The sequence below is a fragment of the Felis catus genome, chromosome A3 (genome assembly GCF_018350175.1).
Source record: "Felis catus isolate Fca126 chromosome A3, F.catus_Fca126_mat1.0, whole genome shotgun sequence".
In the NCBI taxonomy this organism is placed as follows: Eukaryota; Metazoa; Chordata; class Mammalia; order Carnivora; family Felidae; genus Felis; species Felis catus.
In genome coordinates, this window is record NC_058370.1 from 72,411,138 (window position 1) to 72,430,912 (window position 19,775).

At 35.8% G+C, this 19,775-nt stretch overlaps 1 protein-coding gene across 9 annotated transcripts in view; it reads right to left on the bottom strand.

The window, feature by feature from the left end:
* ASB3 (ankyrin repeat and SOCS box containing 3) overlaps positions 1–19,775 on the bottom strand; it is a 116,400-nt gene that overhangs the window by 26,121 nt on the left and 70,504 nt on the right. For all 9 annotated transcript variants that reach the window (XM_011281017.4, XM_011281018.4, XM_011281016.4 and 6 more), the window contains 4 exons: positions 16,642–16,754; positions 15,916–16,051; positions 12,951–13,128; positions 9,873–10,070 (listed from right to left, as the gene is read on the bottom strand). In XM_011281017.4, coding sequence (XP_011279319.1) covers positions 9,873–10,070; positions 12,951–13,128; positions 15,916–16,051; positions 16,642–16,754 — 625 coding nt within the window. The remainder of the gene's footprint in view (positions 1–9,872; positions 10,071–12,950; positions 13,129–15,915; positions 16,052–16,641; positions 16,755–19,775) is intronic.

Consider the following 19,775-nt stretch of genomic DNA (forward strand, 5'->3'; position numbering starts at 1 on the left):
TTTCCAAGAGAGCTAATTGGCAAGATGAATCAAAAGAGGTATCACAGCAAGTTATAGGGGCACAAACTCTGGAGCCAGCCTGTTCAGCTACTTAGTAGCTATGGGATTCTGAACAAATTGCATAAACTTTCTGGCACACAACACTAGCACCGTATGTGTATCTGTAAAATAAAATTTTATGTAAAGTAAAACAGCATAGTGTGCCTGGCTGGCTCAGTAGATAGAGCATAAAACTCTTGCAATCTCAGGGTCATGAGTTCAAGCCCCACGCTGGGTGTGGAGCCAAGTTAAATAATAAAGAAACAAAAAACCAAATAGAATAGAATAGAATAAATACATATCTTAGGAATTTATCCAAGACAAAATAAAAAAGAAATTACATCCTATTGGCAAAATATGTTAATGACAGTATTATCTACAACAGACTTATTTTTTCTGTAATGGACTTTTAAAAGAAAATTACCTAAATGTTTAACGAGGAGCAAATAAGTACAAAATATGATATGGTTATCATAAAACTGCAATCATGGTGGTTTTGAGACCACATTTTAAAAACTATTTATGTTGGGGCACCTGGATGGCTCAGTCAGTTAAGCGTTCAACTTCAGCTCAGGTCATGATCTTGTGGTTCACGGGTTCGCCCTGCGTTGGGTTCTGGGCTGATAGCTCAGAGCCTGGAGCCTGCTTCAGGTTCTGTCTCTCCCTGTCTCTCTATCCCTCCCCTGCTCTCTTTCTCTCTCAAAAACAAATAAAAAACATTAAAAAAATTTTAAATTGTTTATGCTATAATTCTAACAAAACTTAGTAAACATGTATGTTCGTTATGTATACAACTGTGAAAGAAAATACGTAATAAAATTATTCTCCCTTTGAAATTGGCATTAATCCTATTTTAAACTATAATTAAATAATATTTCATTAATCACAGTATCATAGAACCTGAGTAAATAAGAGGCATAAAAATTATTGATAAAACAAGTATAAAATGTTTAAACCACTGTTATATGAAACTAACTCCTTCTAAGGACTTAATCTAGAACTTGAAATGAGGTTTTAAAAGCAGTTAAAAAAACAAATACATAAGTAAAATGTCACCTAACCCCTGCATATTTTCATAAATCTATGCTGTTTAATCTCCGATTTGTGCTTTTCTTTAGTTAAAACCTGAAATGGCATTTGCTTTACTTTTAGTTATTTACACAGCAATTTGAAAAGACAAATTAATAATTCCAAAATTTCTTTATAAAAATTAAAAACTTTGTTGCCTGTCTACCATCTTGCTATTTGTTCCTGATGAGAAGTCCATTGTTCATATCATTGTTCTTGAAAACAGTCCTGTATGTATGTATTTTTTGCTCTAGTTCTTTTCAGATACAGGAAACCTGACAGATTTGTCGCCAACAGTCTTGCACTACAAGAAATGCTAAAGGATATACTTCTGACTGACGGTTTTAAACAGTTATCACCAATTTATTTCAGCCACCTCGACCTCGTTTGACTAGGCTCTCGTTATTTTGCCTGCAGTTATTACTTGCTGATTCCACTATACCTATGGACTGTTGAACAAGTTCCAATATATGCAGGTAAAGTGTGAGAAACTGCCTCGCTACAAATGAGATGTATAATTCTCCAGAAGCCTGGCAATTTTCGAGGCATGAGTGTTTACATGTGCAATTCAGGGACTGGTTGAACTCTTCCCTCAAAAGCTTTGAAACCATCAATAGCCTAACCACAGATACTTTAGCTCTTAATGATTTAGCTCTTAAAGAAACATACTTTTGCTACAGAATACAAAGGTAAATGAAAGCCCTAAATGCAAGCTATTATATTAAGTGCTACAGATGGCTTCTCTAGCCATTTTCTGTTTAGAAAAAAACCTACAAAACAATTAGTGGCTTTCCTATTAAAATTTCAATATAGCACCTAGACATGTGGCTCCTGCTAAGAAAATTTGAGAAACAAGGCCAAAAGAGAAACCATCCATCTCTAAAATGTGGCAGGAACATTTGCACACACAATTCCTTATAATAACAAATTTTAGTGAGTATTTATTCAGTACCAGCCACTGTGCTAAATGTGCTATGTGGAAGATTTGCCCTAATCCTCACAACAACCCTAAGAAGTTAAGTTCTATTATTATCTGTAGTCTAGATACAAAACTGAAGCTTAGACACAGAGCTAGTAACTAGTAGAATTGGCATAGTATCACACCAAAATCTAACCAGTGAATATGGCATGGCAAATACATGAAATATGTCTCCTCCAACTATTATGAAAACTGAACACTTAATGAAATAGTTAAATGAAATTGGGGAATATTTTAAGCCCAGACCTGTTTCCCAAAGTATATTCCATGGACCACTAAATCCTGGAAATGATCTATATGACAAAGGCTCCATATTGAAAATATTTGAGAAACTCTATATACTCTATGATGCGGAAATATTGGAGTTCAGAGCTGACAGCCAAGAAAGAATTCTTGCGGCGTTTTGGTGCAATTAAAGGTGGCTTTTATTATAGCATGGGGATAGTACCAGCAGGCAGAAGATGATGTCTCAAGAATTCTTCCTTGGCCATTGGCTCTGAACCCCAATGTTTCAATGGCTCCCACAGTAGAGCCAGGATGAAAGAACTATAGGATGAACTTATTTTTTTAAAGTATGCTAGAAAATAAATACATAAAAGTATGCTAGTTACATTTTTTTTTAACGTTTATTTATTTTTGAGACAGAGAGAGAGAGAGAGCATGAACAGGGGAGGGTCAGAGAAAGAGGGAGACACAGAATCTAAAATAGGCTCCAGGCTCTGAGCTGTCAGCACAGAGCCCGTCCGCGGGGCTCGAACCCATGGACCGCGAGATCATGACCTGAGCCGAAGTCGGACGCTTAACCTTAAGACTGAGCCACCCAGGCGCCCCTACATTTTCAAAGTAAACACCAAAAATGTCTTCTTCAACCTCCAGATACATTTCAGAAGAAATATCTTTAAAATTAAAGAAATAGGTCTGTTAAGTGAGAAAATCACAGGCCCCACATGGCATCACCCGGGTTAAGGCCCTAAGTCAGTAAACCAAGGCTTAAGACCTAACAGAAGTGCAGTTTCAACTCCCTAAGGAATATGACTTAACCAGTCAACATGGAATTTCCTGGTCAATATTAGGAAATTTACTGATGGGCCCCTTCCAACCCCTTAAGAGGGCAACCTTGCCTAAACAATGTATTACTTGCTAATAAATTCCTGTCTCCTCTTTTTATGCCCTCCAGCTGCCTTTAAAACCTTTCTTTTGTCTAGTTCAGGGGAGATTTCTCCTTGCTAGATGGGATGCTACCCGATTCGTGAATTGTTTAATAAAGCCAATTAAGATCTTCAAATATGGGGCGCCTGGGTGGCTCTGTTGGTTAAGCTTCTGACTCTTGATTTTGGCCCTGCGTTGGCCTCTGAGCTGGCAGCACAGAACCTGCTTGAGATTTACTGTCTCCCTCTCTCTCTGCCCCTCCCCAGCTCTCTGTCTCTAAAAAAAAAAAAAAAACAAAAACAAAAAAACAAAAAAACAACTTTTTTTAAAAACATCTTCAAATTTACTCAAATTTTTTAAACAGGTCCAATCATTAATCTGAAAAAAGCATAATAAAGAGAGTTTAAAATGCCCAAAAAGTCTATAAACACAGGAACAAAGGTATATTTATAGTTAACATAAGGTTGTCCTGTTTCAAACTTGTGTAGATTCCCTCCTTTCTTTAGGACTTCAGAGACATCACCATAAGAAAAAATATTAGAAGACTTTCAGGGAAAAAAACTTACTTAACATTGCTTACCCCTTTGTTTCCCAAACTTGTGTGTCTGGAAACCCCTTGTGTCCTATGCAATATCTAATGATCTACAGAAATAGTACTCTACAAAACACACTTTGGAAAACCCAGGTCTAAACTTCTCAGCCTTGTGTCAGGACAAGAGCCCTCCTAAAAGCTTATGTGACTGCTTAGTACTACATTACAGACCCTTTTCTAACAAAACTACCATTTATATGGTAAATAAGAAACACAAAGTGAAGTAGATGATCATAAAACTTTATCAGCATGCCCTGAGCTTGTAGAAAACCTCTTAAGTAGGTGTATAAGCTCCAGAAACACAGGCACCTTCAATGCTATGACTTTGATTACCACATATCATTGAGCAACAATTGGCCCTAAGGTTTACATAAACTTAGGTTAAAATATAAATTACATGGACATATGCACATAATTCCCTTAACACTTAAATTCTCTCTCAAGCCCTGATGAAGAATTGGAAAAACTCTGGAAGAGCATAGAGATTAAAAAGAAATAGTCCATCCTATTTAACACAAATATCAAGAAATAACTATGCCACCTTAAGAGACTGCACATTGTATAAACAATAAAAATCAACAGATACTAAGAGAAGAGGTTTAAAAACTAAAAAAACAAAACAAAACAAAACAAAATGTCTAGGCCTTATTTTTAGGGCTGTACCTTTTCCATCATTCTGCTCTTTGAAAGTGAAAAATGTGTACAGAAGTAGTGCCCTGATGACAGGAGTACAGTGAAAGGAAATTCAACATGTTAACAAGACTTATTTTAAGGAAATAGAAACAGGCAAACATCTTCAGCATTTTATGTCCAATTAGCCAACAAAACATCTAACCAACTTATTAGCTGAATTGTCAAAAGGTCATATAGTAAGTTTCAGCCATCAGCTGAAAACACAATGAAGACATTAGGTCCTGCCTGGTATACCCATGTGTGATACGATGATGAGAATGGACACAATTTCTATAAAACTAATGGGATAACAATAATCAGCATCAATTAGAAAGACAAAATCAGGTCAGTTAAGCCATGGTCATGTTTTACAGTCATATATAAAAGGCATTAACATGTGTTCAAACTGTGCTGAAATTTCTCAGCTTCCCTCCTCCTTTACCCATTCCAGTTAAGAGTCTTTTTCATATATTTTCTCATTTGTATTGAACTACTTAGCTATGCTCTTGAAAGACTGGCTTTCATGTCACTGCAGTTGTTAACTTTTTAGCCCAAAAGGACAGGGACTGCTTTTGTACAGTGGTGCAGGAGACACCTTTCCATCATGCCTCATAGTGGTGAGGAGAGCTAAAGATCACTGCGGAAGCTCACTGTCTCAAGGGGAGACAGAACAAAAATGTCTCGGAATCCTGAGCTGAAAAGTTAACTTGGCTGAATAAAACCATAAAGAAGGGAAAACATAAAACCCAGAGCCATTATTTGTATTTATTATTTTCACCACCTTTCCATGTTCATTGTATTATTTTTTTATTTTTTTTTTAATTTTTTTTTTCAACGTTTATTTATTTTTGGGACAGAGAGAAACAGAGCACGAACGGGGGAGGGGCAGAGAGAGAGGGAGACACAGAATCGGAAACAGGCTCCAGGCTCTGAGCCATCAGCCCAGAGCCTGACGCGGGGCTCGAACTCACGGACCGCGAGATCGTGACCTGGCTGAAGTCGGATGCTTAACCGACTGCGCCACCCAGGCGCCCCTCATTGTACTATTTGCAAAAGGAGACAAAAGCTTACTAAAAGCACAACAGGCCAATAGCGCAAGAAGGGCCACAAATACTAAATTTCCATATGTCAAACATGTGAAAACAAGTTTCTGACTCATTATTACTAAAGTCAGTGTTGAGTAAATCTTTTGATTTTATACCAAACTAACACTATTATAAAAACATATGGCTACTATAAAAATAAAATTTCAAAACTTATGCCACTAAACTTACCTTTTAACCAATCTCTGAAAACTTGAATATCTAACAATAATTAATTTCAGTAAATATAGTCTTTCAAGCTCTCTGCTACCATTTTTGTGACCAAAACTCAAATTCTTATTAATAGTTGATAAATAGGATAAAGGAAGCTCATAGCTTCAATATAGAACAAAAGCACATAATAGTTACTTTAAATAAAAACTATATTCAACTATCCTTGCTTTTTAAATGGTAATTCTAATTAATTTAATTAATTTTAGGTGTGTGACTACAGAGAATCCAATTTTTTTGAAGATTTTATTTTTAAGTAATCATTACACCCAACATGGGGCTCAAACTCACAACTCCAAGATCAAGAGTAGCATGCTCTTACAACTGAGCCAGCCAGATGCCCCCAAGAATCCAAATTTTAAGATGCATACTTGTTGAAAGAAATAACCACAACTTAACACATTTTTCAAATTTGAGTTTTTTTCCTAGATGACTATGCTGTCCTCTTGATATACTAAAACAAAACCTACTGTGAGAATGACAGTTTTCTTGCATGATCAGCAAAGTTTTATATGGAGTTCCAAAATAATCAAGTGATACTCACATTACATGTACAGTGACTGACATGCAAACTAACAGATGTTAATTAGCTAATATAAATGTAGTATAGATATTAAAATTTAATTGATATCGTCTTCTAGCTAAATGGAGGATGGCAAGGAGAAGAAATTAACCATGGTATTTTTTTTACTACGTGCCAAAAATTGTGCAATGTACTATACTTAGGTCAACTCCTTTATATACACACATTAAATGCAAGCATAGGTGATTATGAAGCTACCATCTTTCAGATTTAGTCCCTTGGGAAAGGCTTCCCCTTCAATTAAATTCTCCACAAAGTAGGTAATAGTGGCAAAGATGTCTCAACATCTTTACAGCAATTAAGTCTATTGCCATGGGTTGCAGGCAAACAAATGAAAAGTCAATTAGAAAGACTAGGAGAATGCACCCTTATAAAACAGGTATTTTGATGTTATAGCTTTTTCCCTATAGACTAACAAGTAATACCTTCCAATGACTTTTCTCACTGAAAAAACCTACCTTACTAATTAAGAATACATTTGGTTCAATTACAAGTTTCCATACGGGGGGAAAAAAGCTGATAAGCCCTTTTTTAAAGCCACAAAACCAGATTTCAATTGTGGCCTATAGGGCCACTTCACAGAGCAAAATTTCCAAAAGTAGCAAAAACAAAGGATGTTAGTTCATGTCTGTGTTCAAGTACCACTATACATCATTCTGATGCTTCTTCACTTTTAGTTTTCAGCAGTTCGATTGTTTTTTGAGCATGCTCTTTTTTTTTCCTTTTGGCTTTCTCCTGTATCAGTTTACTAAACTTTCTAAACCTAAAAATGCATACCTTGATCCAATATTGGGATACTTTTGACCATTATTAGTTCACATAATTTTTCTACAACAATCTCTTTCTCCTCTCCTTCTGGACTCTACTGACATTAATGTCACTCTGTTGATGTCATCCCCCAGGACTCTGAGCCTCTGTCCTTTTCTACTTCACCTAATCTTTTTTCTCTCTTCTTCCATTTGGATAATTTCTATTGGTTTATCTCCAAATTAACTGACTCCTTCCCCTTCCTCTGCCTCTTCCATTCTGCTATGGAACCCATGCAGTGAAATTTTCATTTCAGATATTGTATTTTCCAGTTGTAAAATGTCCAGTTGGTTCTTCTCTCATAGTTTTTATTTCTCAGTTGAGAATTTCTACCTTTCCATTTATTTCAAGTGTATTTACCTTAAATACTACACTATGATAGCTGCTTTCAATTCCTTTATATTTCCAACAGCTGAATTATCCCAGTTTGATGCCTGTTCATTCCTTTCCCTTGAGAATTGGTCATAGTATACTCACATGTCAAGAGATTTTAAACTGTATCCTAGACATTGTGATGCTATTGTTGTATTATAATCCTTACTTTTGCTTGTTTATTTTGGCAGGCACATGACCTGCTTAGTTTCAGACTGCAATTTTGGCTTTGCCTTCTACAGACCACAGTTCTGTAGAAGTTCAGTTCTCAAAGACTTTGTTATGCTATTTTGGGTCTGGTCCCACAAAATGTGCCACCCAGAGGTTACTCTGAGACTTTGGGTGACAGTTTAAACCTTGTTTACAACAATGTATATCTGTCATTCAAAGCGCGGGGTGAACTCAGGACATATGCAGAGAATCAGAGGATACCCTTCTTCAGCTCTCTCTTCTCCAGAATTCCCCTCACACTCTCTTTCGCACAGGGTTCAACCTTCCTGATTCCTCAGGCCAGAAAAACATTAATTTTAAGGTGTTTGAGGGTTAACATTAGCACTATGTCATATGGTTTAATTCAAACTATACTTAGAAGCTGATGAGGCATGAGTTTAGCTGCTATTCCTCCAAAAGGTAAAATGAAGGCCAGAAAAGACTATCATTATATTGGACAAACACACATAAAAATTATCCAAAACCATTATGTTCTGATATAATCTTTTTAAAAGATCATTTACCCCACATCGGGCTTACTGCTGTCAGTGCACAGCCTGCTTGGATCTTTCATCCACCCCCCTCTCTGTGCCTCTCCCCAACTCGTGTGCACGCTCTCTTTCTCATGCTCTCTCAAAAATAAATGAAAACATTAAAAAAAATGTTAAAGTTCAATTCTGACCTAATAAAAAAATAGAGTTAGATACATTAGAGAAAATAACTGAAATAACTAAAGTCATCAATGCAGCCCTCCTGAAGAAAAACTAGACATGTTAGAAAGACAAAACTTGGAGAGGTACACAACGAACTACTATGAAATCATGAAAGTTATGCATAGGGCAGGTCCAGATACTCAGATTCACCAAAACCCCTAATATTCAGACCACGATATATACCTGGAAGCTTACATTCAAAATAAATAAAATGAACTTCTATTTTACATAGCAAATGTTAAAAAATGGTTGACTGAAAAGCTTCATAAATAACTTTTTGATAGATGTTTCAATTAAATTGTGGAGAGGAGTCCATAATCATGAATTCAAGAGAGCCAATGGAATTTGAGGTATGCAAGCAACCTCTTCTGTGTCATTAAAAACAAGAGTGTCTATCTGCACAACTTATTCCATTACTAGATCAACCCTAGATATTATTCAGTATGTTTTTTTCTTACACATAGTCTTATTCTTACTATTTTAAAACCTTAGGAGTCTTATCAACAAGTACTGGTCAGAACCTAATAAAGCAGCAGTAATTCTTCATTTATTCTACCTCAGAAGATCATGGAAGATTAGCAAAACAAATATTTTAAGATCTTTTAATTTAATTTCCCTGACTTATATAGAGAAGTGCCACATATTAAATTCACTAAAAATACAATAATATTTACAAAACTAATATTTCATTTTTAGGCTCATAACAAGTTTTATAAATTTCAAATGGTAAATAACCTGAAATACAATATCTTATTTGATAAAGTCATCTTAAATTCTTTTTTCTTCCCCAGCTTTACTAAAGTAAAACTGACAAATAAGATCGTAAGATATTTAAGTATGCAACACAGTAATTCCATATATATACACATTGTGAAAGGAATCCTCCTTCTACCACCAAATTAACACATCCATCACATTACATGTTTACCTTTTTTTGGGGGGGGGGGGCGGTAAGAGAATTTAAGTTCTATTCTTAGTAAACTTCAACTATACAATACAGTTTTATCAACTATAGTCATCATGTTACACATTAAATCCTGAAACCTTATCCATCATATAAACGAATGTTTTAATTCTTGAATTATTTTGATAACTAAGTATTATCTGAGAAATCCTGCATTTACTTTAATACATTGAAAGTATTCTGTAAAGTTGCTACAATAAAAATATGATCCAGGTCCAAAAAGGGAAGAGAAAAAAATCTGACATTATCACCTCATTTTATTGTACTTTGATGGAACGACGTACATCACAGAGGGTTATTCATATCTTTCTAAGTTAACAATTTAGCTTCAAGTTTCATCATAAAAGAAAATCACTTGGAAATATATCTCCATGTAGCAAAAAAGGATAAAAATATAGCAAATATACATACTCCTTTTGGAAAGCCATACACATGGGAGAGCTGAACCCAAAGATGAGGCACATCTGGGCATCTGGGCTGTAGCCATGCTGGAGTAACATTTCTAGGCACTCTTCATGCCCTCCAAACACTGCAGAGTAAACGGGGCTCACTTTGTCTGGCCCAGTGTCACAAACCCGGTTGGTAAGTGGTATTAACAATTCCAAGATTCTGTAAGTACACAAGTTCAGGGCATTTCATGTTTTATATGTACATGAGTGCAGTCAACATTTCTATGGCACTTATTTTAATAGTCACCCTTTGATTGATTTAAAGTCTTTTTCTGTCTTCTACCTACATTAGATTATTACAGGATAATAAAATGTTACCCTTATTGTTGCTTTATACAAAGGTCCTTACACATATCTGAAACAGAATTAAGTAATGTTACTATAAGTAAATATGTAACAGGTTATCCTTATTTTTTCACTAATTATTTCCCTTGCCACCATCATCACCGTACTCTCCCAAATTCAAATTTTCTATTAGGTATTTTAGGATCTGATCATTTAAAACTTCATTATACCAGATACAAATTTATATCAAGAAAATAAATAATTTTCCTCCTTAAAGTACAAACTAAAATTTATTTTCCTAATTAATAAGAATTTTTAAAGAGGATGAGTGACATGCAATGAGTAGTATTTTCATGAGGAAGGAATAAGAATTTCTGCTAAAATATTCTATTTTCTGAAAAGAATATGAGCTCTTTAAACACTGAGGCAGATTTATAAAGAAACTGGTTGCTAAGTAGAGGAAGTTCTAAAGAAAATCATTAAAACCTAAGTTCTTAGATTATTTGTAAACTTACCTCCAAGACTCACAGCTGGAAAAAAATTGACAGTTTACTTTTCTAAAATTAAAAATAAATCTGTAGGGATAAGGTCAGCCATGAAATCCCCCCTCTTTCTGGGAAAAGAAATGCAGGGTTACTCCAAAGCTACTTTTCTTTAGTACTTACATTCACAGAAGGGGTTACATTGAAGTGGTCTATGGAGGAAATCGTTATAACAAAAAAATTCCCAATATTGAGAACAAATAAGGACAAATCCCAGGAGGGTTTTGGTATCAATTTAAAGCTCATGGTAGAATTGTATCTAAGACTTCTGTTTAAATAAACAAGCAAGAGTTAAGAAAAACACCAAATCGTAAAACCTAGGTATTCTGTTGAAATAAAGAATCAGTTTAATGTCCCTTAATAAATGTGTTTTAAAACTGGATTGGAAAAATTATACAAAGTGCAATAGTAAAATACCATGCCACCTAGTGGCATAATAACCAAATGACAGAATGTTTTCCTACTATGTAAACATATGAAAGTAATGACAATTTCACTATTTCTTTTTAAATTAAATAATACAAACAACTACATGGGGTGACTGGGTGGCTCAGTGGTTGGGCGTCCGACTTCAGCTCAGGTCACGATCTCGCAGTCCATGAGTTCAGGCCCCGCGTCAGGTTCTGTGCTGACAGCTCAGAGACTGGAGCCTGCTTCGAATTCGGGGTCTCCCTCTCTCTCTGCCCCTCCCCCACTCATTCTCTCTCTCTCTCTCTCTCTCTCTCTCTCTCTCTCTCTCTCTCTCTGTCAAAAACAAATAAACGTTAAAAAAATTTCTTTTAAATAAAAAAATAATATGAACTACAAAACTACTATTTTAAATTATGACTCTAAAGAGTTTAAACATACACTTTTTTTTTATATGAAATTTATTGACAAATTGGTTTCCATACAACACCCAGTGCTCATCCCAAAAGGTGCCCTCCTCAATACCCATCACCCACCCTCTCCTCCCTCCCACCCCCCATCAACCCTCAGTTTGTTCTCAGTTTTTAACAGTGTCTTATGGTTTGGCTCTTTCCCACTCTAACCTGGTTTTTTTTTTTTTTTTCCTTCCCCTCCCCCATGGGTTCCTGTTAAGTTTCTCAGGGTCCACATAAGAGTGAAACCATATGGTATCTGTCTTTCTCTGTATGGCTTATTTCACTTAGCATCACACTCTCCAGTTCCATCCACATTGCTACAAAAGGCCATATTTCATTTTTTCTCATGGCCACGTAATATTCCATTGTGTATATAAACCACAATTTCTTTATCCATTCATCAGTTGATGGACATTTAGGCTCTAAACATACACTTTTTAAAACTATTCATTGCCGGGGCGCCTGGGTGGCTCAGTCGGTTAAGCGGCCGACTTCGGCTCAGGTCACGATCTCACAATCTGTGAGTTCGAGCCCTGCGTCAGGCTCTGTGCTGATAGCTCAGAGCCTGGAGCCTGTTTCAGATTCTGTGTCTCCCTCTCTCTGACCCTCCCCCGTTCATGCTCTGTCTCTCTCTGTCTCAAAAATAAATAAACGTTAAAAAAAAAAAAAACAACTTAAAACTATTCATTGCCAATTTATGTTGAGATGGGCTGCCATATGCTCAGAGGTATAACCAGGTTATTCGCTTCTAAGATTCCTGGAACCCCTAATTTTAGGGAGTTCCAACTTTCTTTAAGTCTCTTTCTCCAGAAAAATTTCATAAGAACTTCTGACTAAGGAAGAAGAGTAACAGAAGTAGGGCAGGCAAAGTACCAAGGTGGATTAGAGATTAAAGAGAAGGTCCAGTCACAGGGTTCAAGATGCGGAGAACTCCTTAGCCCACACAAAGGAAAGACTAGACCCAAGAAGGGTCACACACTCAAAAGCTTCCTCGGGTCAAACAGGAAACATCGAATAAGGCCATCAGATTGTTAACTAAAGACACCTGGAATAAAACCGGAGCAGAGCAGCAGAGTATGGCCACAGCTTGAGAAATTAGAGGAAAGTCTTAATACCCTGAGGATGCCCCAGGGCTCCATCTCCAGCCATTCTGTTCACACTAGGAGAGTGTAAGGCTAAGAGGAACTGGGATGGCACGGAGGACAGATATGGGGGTGGCTCTAATCATACAGCAGGCTGGTAGAGAAAATACCAAGGATTTTGCCTAAGATAAAACAACAGGCTCAGAAGATTTATTCCTTGCGGACTTTTAATTACGAGACTATTTTTATTTTCTGTTTTACTACTTACTCTGTATGGCCCATTTGTGCAGCTGCATGAATAGGTAACTGCCAATCATCCTCATTACAGTAAAGATCAGGATCTGCCCCACTGGACAGCAAAAGCTCTACACATTCTGTGTGGCCCTCCTGAGCAGCAATGAACAAGGGAGTAGCTTCATCCAATGCTTGACAATTGACATTTGCACCTAATAGAGGATAACAACATGTAACAGACAATCTTAATTTATTTTTTTAAAAATGATAATTAACATAAATTTCAAAACACCTGTCTTAAAAGGGTTTTATAGTACAATAGTTCCAACCCCAGTGGACGCTGTTGTATAAACATACTGATTTTCCAAACTTGTTGGTAATCATTTTAAATTGTTTTTGCTTTTATGTTAACAAGAAAACAAGTGATTAACATTTTAGAATTCATTTTTAAGCTAAAACAAAAATCTTATGCAATGAAGGATTCATTTCATTCCAATCTGTCCTCCAGCAAGCACTCTGTGGGTCCAGTAAGTAATCACTGAAAAGTGGAAAATACAAATCATCAAAAATGCATAACATCTATTACAGAAAAAGATAAGAAAAACGTATGTTATAAGACTTTATAGATGCCATTAATCAATTCACGCTAAGATTTATGAAAAAAAAAATCCCCACAGATATGACATACGTTGGGGCCATACCTTAAAACTAATGTTAACTATACTTTTCATTATATCCTTTTCCTTCATGACCACTGCATTTAGAGCCTTATAATGAAAGAGAAAATGTCTACTTAAATGGTTTCTGAGCAGACTTTCAGAGAACAAAAACTGAGGCGCCTGGGTGGCGAGGTTGGTTAAGCATCTGGACTTCTGATTTTGGCTCAAGTTAGGATCTCATGGTTCGTAGGTTTGACCCCTGCTTCAAACCTGCTTGGGATTCTCTCCCTCCCTCCCACTGTCCCTCCCCCACTCACATGAGAGCACGCGCTCCTTCTCTGTCTCTCAAAAATAAACATTACAAAATAAAGAACAAAACTAATCAATTACTTAAATGCCAATATATTAAGACGTAAAAAAGTGACCTCACTTTTGGTGAAGGTTTTAAAAATAGCTAATTTCCCTCAATTTTTCTCATTGACAAATAACATGTTAAATATGCTAAGTATAGTGTTATTGCATGACAATGAGAATTTTTAAATTTCTCTAATGTCTCAGTGGAAATACCTTCATCACAAGGGAAAAAAAATTTTTTTTCTTTGAATGGATGTTCTATAAATGCACCTTGAATAAACCACAGCCCTGAGACAGGTAAAAACTCTGCAAAACACAAATACTAAGTTAAAGGGTTGATGGAATTTCAGAAATTCTAACTGGACACTCAACACATCCAGATAAGTAGAATCTTCTCGACTTAAACAAGGTGGATGCTTCACGTACTGTCAACCTCAGAAAGAAGGGAACACTAAATATATTAAGAAAAGACTAAGTCAAGAAAGAAATCTACTTAACTTTCCTTTTTAAGCAGTTTCATTTTGATTGACAATTTCAAAGAATCAAAAAGAATAAGGAACCGGTCCCTATAAGATTACAGGTAGAAAGTTGGAAAAATGACAGATAATTCACTGAAAGGAAAATCATTTTAAGGAGTTAGAAACATATATAGCTACATGATAAACATACCTACACACCTTTTCAATTTGCTGTTCATAACTATTCGGGGAGGGGGGGAAGGAACAAAACAGAACAGGTGCTTAGCATTCTGGGAGACAAACTCAGCATGAGGAGACAATCATTAAGGTACTGTTTAACCTATTTTATTTTAAATATTAGTTACATGCTAATAATTGGAAGTTATGGAACTGGAGGCCATAAAATGAATTAGGACAGCCTCAGGAAAACACAACAGAGAAGAAGAGGAAGAGAGGAAGTCACATGAGAAGGCCTGCTTCTAAGCCTCATTCTGCCGGGAAATATTTTCTAGATCTTTGGCAAGGCACTTAAACTCTCAGGGCCTGGGATTCTTAATCTAAAAAAGTACATGTTTAAATAAATAACTTTGGAGATTCCTCTCAACTCTAAGATTTACAGATTCAATATTTGTAACAGGTATCTTAATTTGGCACTTAATGTTTTCTTTGCTCCATACTTCAACTTGCACATTTGAAGGTTTGTAAGAAGAAAGCAGAAATAAGAAAATATGTGCTTTGTTGTCGAAATAAACTTTGTTTTGTATATTTGGAGGCAACTTATTAAAAGCCTAGGTATTATAAACAAATATAAAAAGCCTAAGAATTTTTAAAAAATGTTTTGCCTAGCAGCAAATCTGGTGTATTTCTCTTCTGCTCGTAACTATCCATGCTTCATCAGGTTAGTACTATGAGTGTGTGCACAGCATTTGGAGGAATTTGAAAGCCCTTACATAACAAAGGTTTCCGGTCACAGAAATGTCATACAGCATAAGAATGCCACCTCAACACCATCTCCTCTGGTAATGCTGAATGTGTAATGACTGTCACAGAGAAACCTTTAGCAGGGTTAGGTTGCTATTAATATATTCAAAGCGTAAACATGCTTTCAAATAAACCATTTAAATAATCCCACAATTTATCAAAACATACAACTTAAAGGCTTAATATACAAAATAGCTATCTAATAAATTAATTAAGCTTATATAGTCTTGTACCCTAGACAGTTGGAACTGCTCAGGTCCCCATAAGAAAGAACAGCCCCATCATTCAACTTGCCAATAAACCTGCTTTTGTGATAGATCGTTGTGTTCCTCCTCAAATAAATTAGTAGCTGTGCATCACATTATGTTAGTAATAGACACTTAGTAACCAGGCTTATAAATCAACTTGTATGTACTCTTATTTACCACTAACATAAAACCACAAATTTCACAACCTGATTTATATCTGGTCCAGAACTGTACTTCTCAGGAAGACACACTTAAAACTGAAGATCTTAACAGTGCAAAGGCTAAAGGATTCAGCTTACCCGATGAAATAAGTATGCTCAAGCTTTCTAGCTTGCCATACTGAGCAGCCACAAATAAAGGTGTGATTCCAAAGTCATCCTGGCATTCCTTGTCTGCTCCTTTCTTAAGAAGCAATTTTATGATCTCACCATTTTCCTAAAGCACAGATTCATATTTTAAACAGGAGAAAACAAAGAAAATAGAAGGTATCTGTTTTCTTATCCCTGTGTTTTGGGGTGTTTTCATCTTCACTAAAGGAAAACTTTTTTTTTTTTAAGTGTATTGTTCAATGGGAAGGATGTACTAGACAGAGATTATTCTTTATGTTTAGCCAGCCCATTAAACAGGTGAAACATTGATCTCTAAGAATTATAATCCTTTTAAAGCCTGCAAAATTAGTTTGCTAGCCCAAGCAGTAAGGAGTTAGCATAGTTTCTAAACACACTGCTATAAATAAAGTAAGTCATTGCTCCTCATCAATTTATACCCTAAATATTCTGATGGTCTCTTAACTATGCCATCAACATATGAAAAACTTAGATAATCCCTGAATCCCAAAGCTGCTGGAACTACCAGAGCAGTGGGCTTATTCAGAATGATCATTAGCATTTAGACTGCCTTTTCTGTACTGCACTAACCATCATAAATCACAGGCAAGTAGGAAGCAAAAACTGTATAGAACTGTCATTTTAAAAGGGTAAAACACATAATTTACATGGAAATGAAATAATAAATTCACAGGTTACCTGAAAAGTAGCCTGATGCAAAGCGTTCCATCCACACATAGAATGGGATCCATTAACATTTGCTCCATATCGAAGCAACAGCCTTAACACATCTATATGTCCATTTTCAACAGCTGCGAATGCAACAGTCAAAACAATTATTGTCAGTAGAAAGGCAGGTTTGTAGGACTGGACACTTTGGTGATGTTCTCATCACTTATTCACCCTGGAACTCACAGTGCTGTGATCATTCCTATCAAGAAATCAAAACACATACTCCCTATGCAATCCCAAAACATTTATCACAGTTGTCTTAGCTTAAACCTATTAACATACACATCCTTTCTGTGAACAAAATTATTTTCAGTAGCATTTAAAAGAATACAGGGGAAATGGAAGTAAGAGGCAAACATCTATTCTCTCTGCTAATAAAGACAATGTTTCTATTTAGTTAAAATGCAATTGGGAGAGAGATAAGGATGAACAGGTCAGAAGAAACAGCAGTCTGAGGAAACAGTCCCAAAGGGATTGAAAGGTTGGCTGTTATTACCATTTGACCACAAATGACAATAGTCACTGCCCAACTGAAAAAGCAATACTGCAAGTTCTGCATCTTACATATTTTTTCCGTCATAAACAATCGTTAAATGATGTGTTTGAAGCAATCAATGAAAATATAGTAAAACTTTGCTTGCTTGAAAAAGAAACCCCAGACAACCTAAAGAGTATTTTTGGAGAAATGCCTATTACTTAATGGCCCCCAAGCTGCTGCTACAGTAGATCGTTTGAAGAATAGCTCACATGCCCACAGGTTCCTTAAAAAACGTGCACCCTTTTACTAATTCCACCAAATTATTCTATTTTCTTTTACATATCTAATTTAACATTACCCCGAGGTAAGTGCCGCCAAATATCAGGTGCATACAATAATTTACAAATCTGATCTTGTGAGGAAGAACACAAGTATGATGTTATTAAGTTGATAGAACAAACGAGTGGGACTAAACTTTCCAGAATGTGATCTACCACAAAACAAAATTGTGCATTGACGATGTCATTGATTCTAGAATAGTTAAGGGGGGGGGGGGGACAGAACGCCAGAACAGAGGTATAGAGAACTTAATAAAATAAGTACCCACACACATACACCATTAGCAAATATGACATACTGTGATTGATGTACATGTGAGGACTTCTTGGAATTATCAGTTTGGGGAAATATCAGTATCAGAAAGAGGACAGATGTGATAGGAAGGTTTGACTTCATGTGCTTGGCAATGAGAAAGGAGGTTTGAAAAACAAGTATGAATTTTTTATTTCATCTCAAGTATATATTTATTCCTTCTACTATAGTTGCAGGTAGGAAGTAAAAATCAACAACTCCCAGTCAAAAATTAGAAAGGCGCTAGACTCTTAAAGAAAGAGCCACATTTGGAAAATGCTAGCATAAAATAGGAAAGATAAAATACTTGAATGTAGAAAGCCAGAAATGATAAGTGTACTCATTATTACTCAAGATAAGTAACATGTCACTAATACTCTTAATTTTGTATACTGAATTTATACCAAACCTAGTTCCACCACAAAGGACTGTCAGAAGTTTTTTAGTTAAGAATTCTCTTATCCTGGGATGTTTCAGAAACCACAATGGTTGAGACAGCACCATTGTAGCAGAAGTTTAACATACCTTATTTCTAAGTTAACATTCAAGGGTATTTTATCAAGGAAAGAACAACAGTTTTTCAAGGTAGGTTATTTTTCTATAATCAATCTAAAGTCAATCTAATTTGGGTGGAGGACATAAGAAAAAAGGAAGAAAATCAGTTTCATATCCAATTCATCATTATCAGTGATTGCTGATAAAAAATCATTCTATAGCCAGATCCTGAAATGAAGCTTATCAACTGGCAGTGATGTATGAAGCAGGGTAAAGATGTTTGTTTTTCATGAGTTAGGCTGACCTTATAAAAATGAAATTCAAAAAAATTTGTTTTGATTATTAAATACACTACAGTAGAGACAGAAAAATTGTTTTTAACATCATAAATACATTAACATATGATACCTGCATCTCCAGTGAAAACATTTGCCAAAGGCAACAGCGAAACCAATATAAAGAGTATTTTTATAGCTCTATTTCAAAATAAAGCAAATTTAATGATTAATAATTATGAACTAGTGGTTCAGAAAAGTGTACTTAGAGGGGCGCCTGGGTGGCTCAGTCAGTCAGGGGCCTGACTCTTGATTTCAGCTCATCATGAGCTCACAGTTTATGGGATTGAGTCTACACTAATAGCACATAGAACAGCCCACTTGGGATTCTCTCTCTCCCTCTCTCTCTACCCCTTTCCTCTCCTTCCCCCCCCCCCCACAAATAAATAAACGTTTAAAAAAAAAAAACTAAACAAAAAGTACATTTAGAACTTACATCTACTACCAAAGCCTCTCCTTTGGAAAAAATGAATTAACTTATTTTTCTTTATATAACAAGTTATCAAATTAAGCGGGGGGGGGGGGTGTCATGAAATAATAACATATATTATGCTTCAATAAAAGTTTATTAAAAAACAAAAACAAAACCAGATTTGAACTTCCTATTTGCTGGCCCCCTAATCCACTAAGAAAGCATTCTCCTTAAAGAAAGAAACCGTGTTTCATTCTGCTTGTATGCCTAGTGTCAAATGCAGACAGAAGACAGGAAATAAATAATTGTTGCCTGTATGAATAGGAAAAAACCAAAGTCTAAAAGAAAACAAGTTTTCTCTTTTTGAAAACACATCCCTTTCCAAACTAAACAGGCTTCAGAATTACACTTCTGGATAGAACATTAACTGGTACTAAACTAGCCTTCCTGCTATCAACTATTATACAAGTGAACAAATATGTAAAGCAACTTTTTCTGGCATTAAACAAGTCAGAACATTGTGATTCCTGAAAGAAGGGAAACACATGAGGTGAGCCCCATGACCACCTCAGCTCTCTGCCTAGGGACTTTTCTTAATTATGGTGCAGTGAGCTGAAATCTAAGCAGGGCAAGGTAAGGTTGAAGAAAAGGTACTCAAGAAAGGAAACAATCCAAGCAGAGGAGCAGTCCACTGAGCTAAGGAGGCATAGATTAGAGTTTAAACAGCTAACATCTGTGGTGCAAGGCCCCA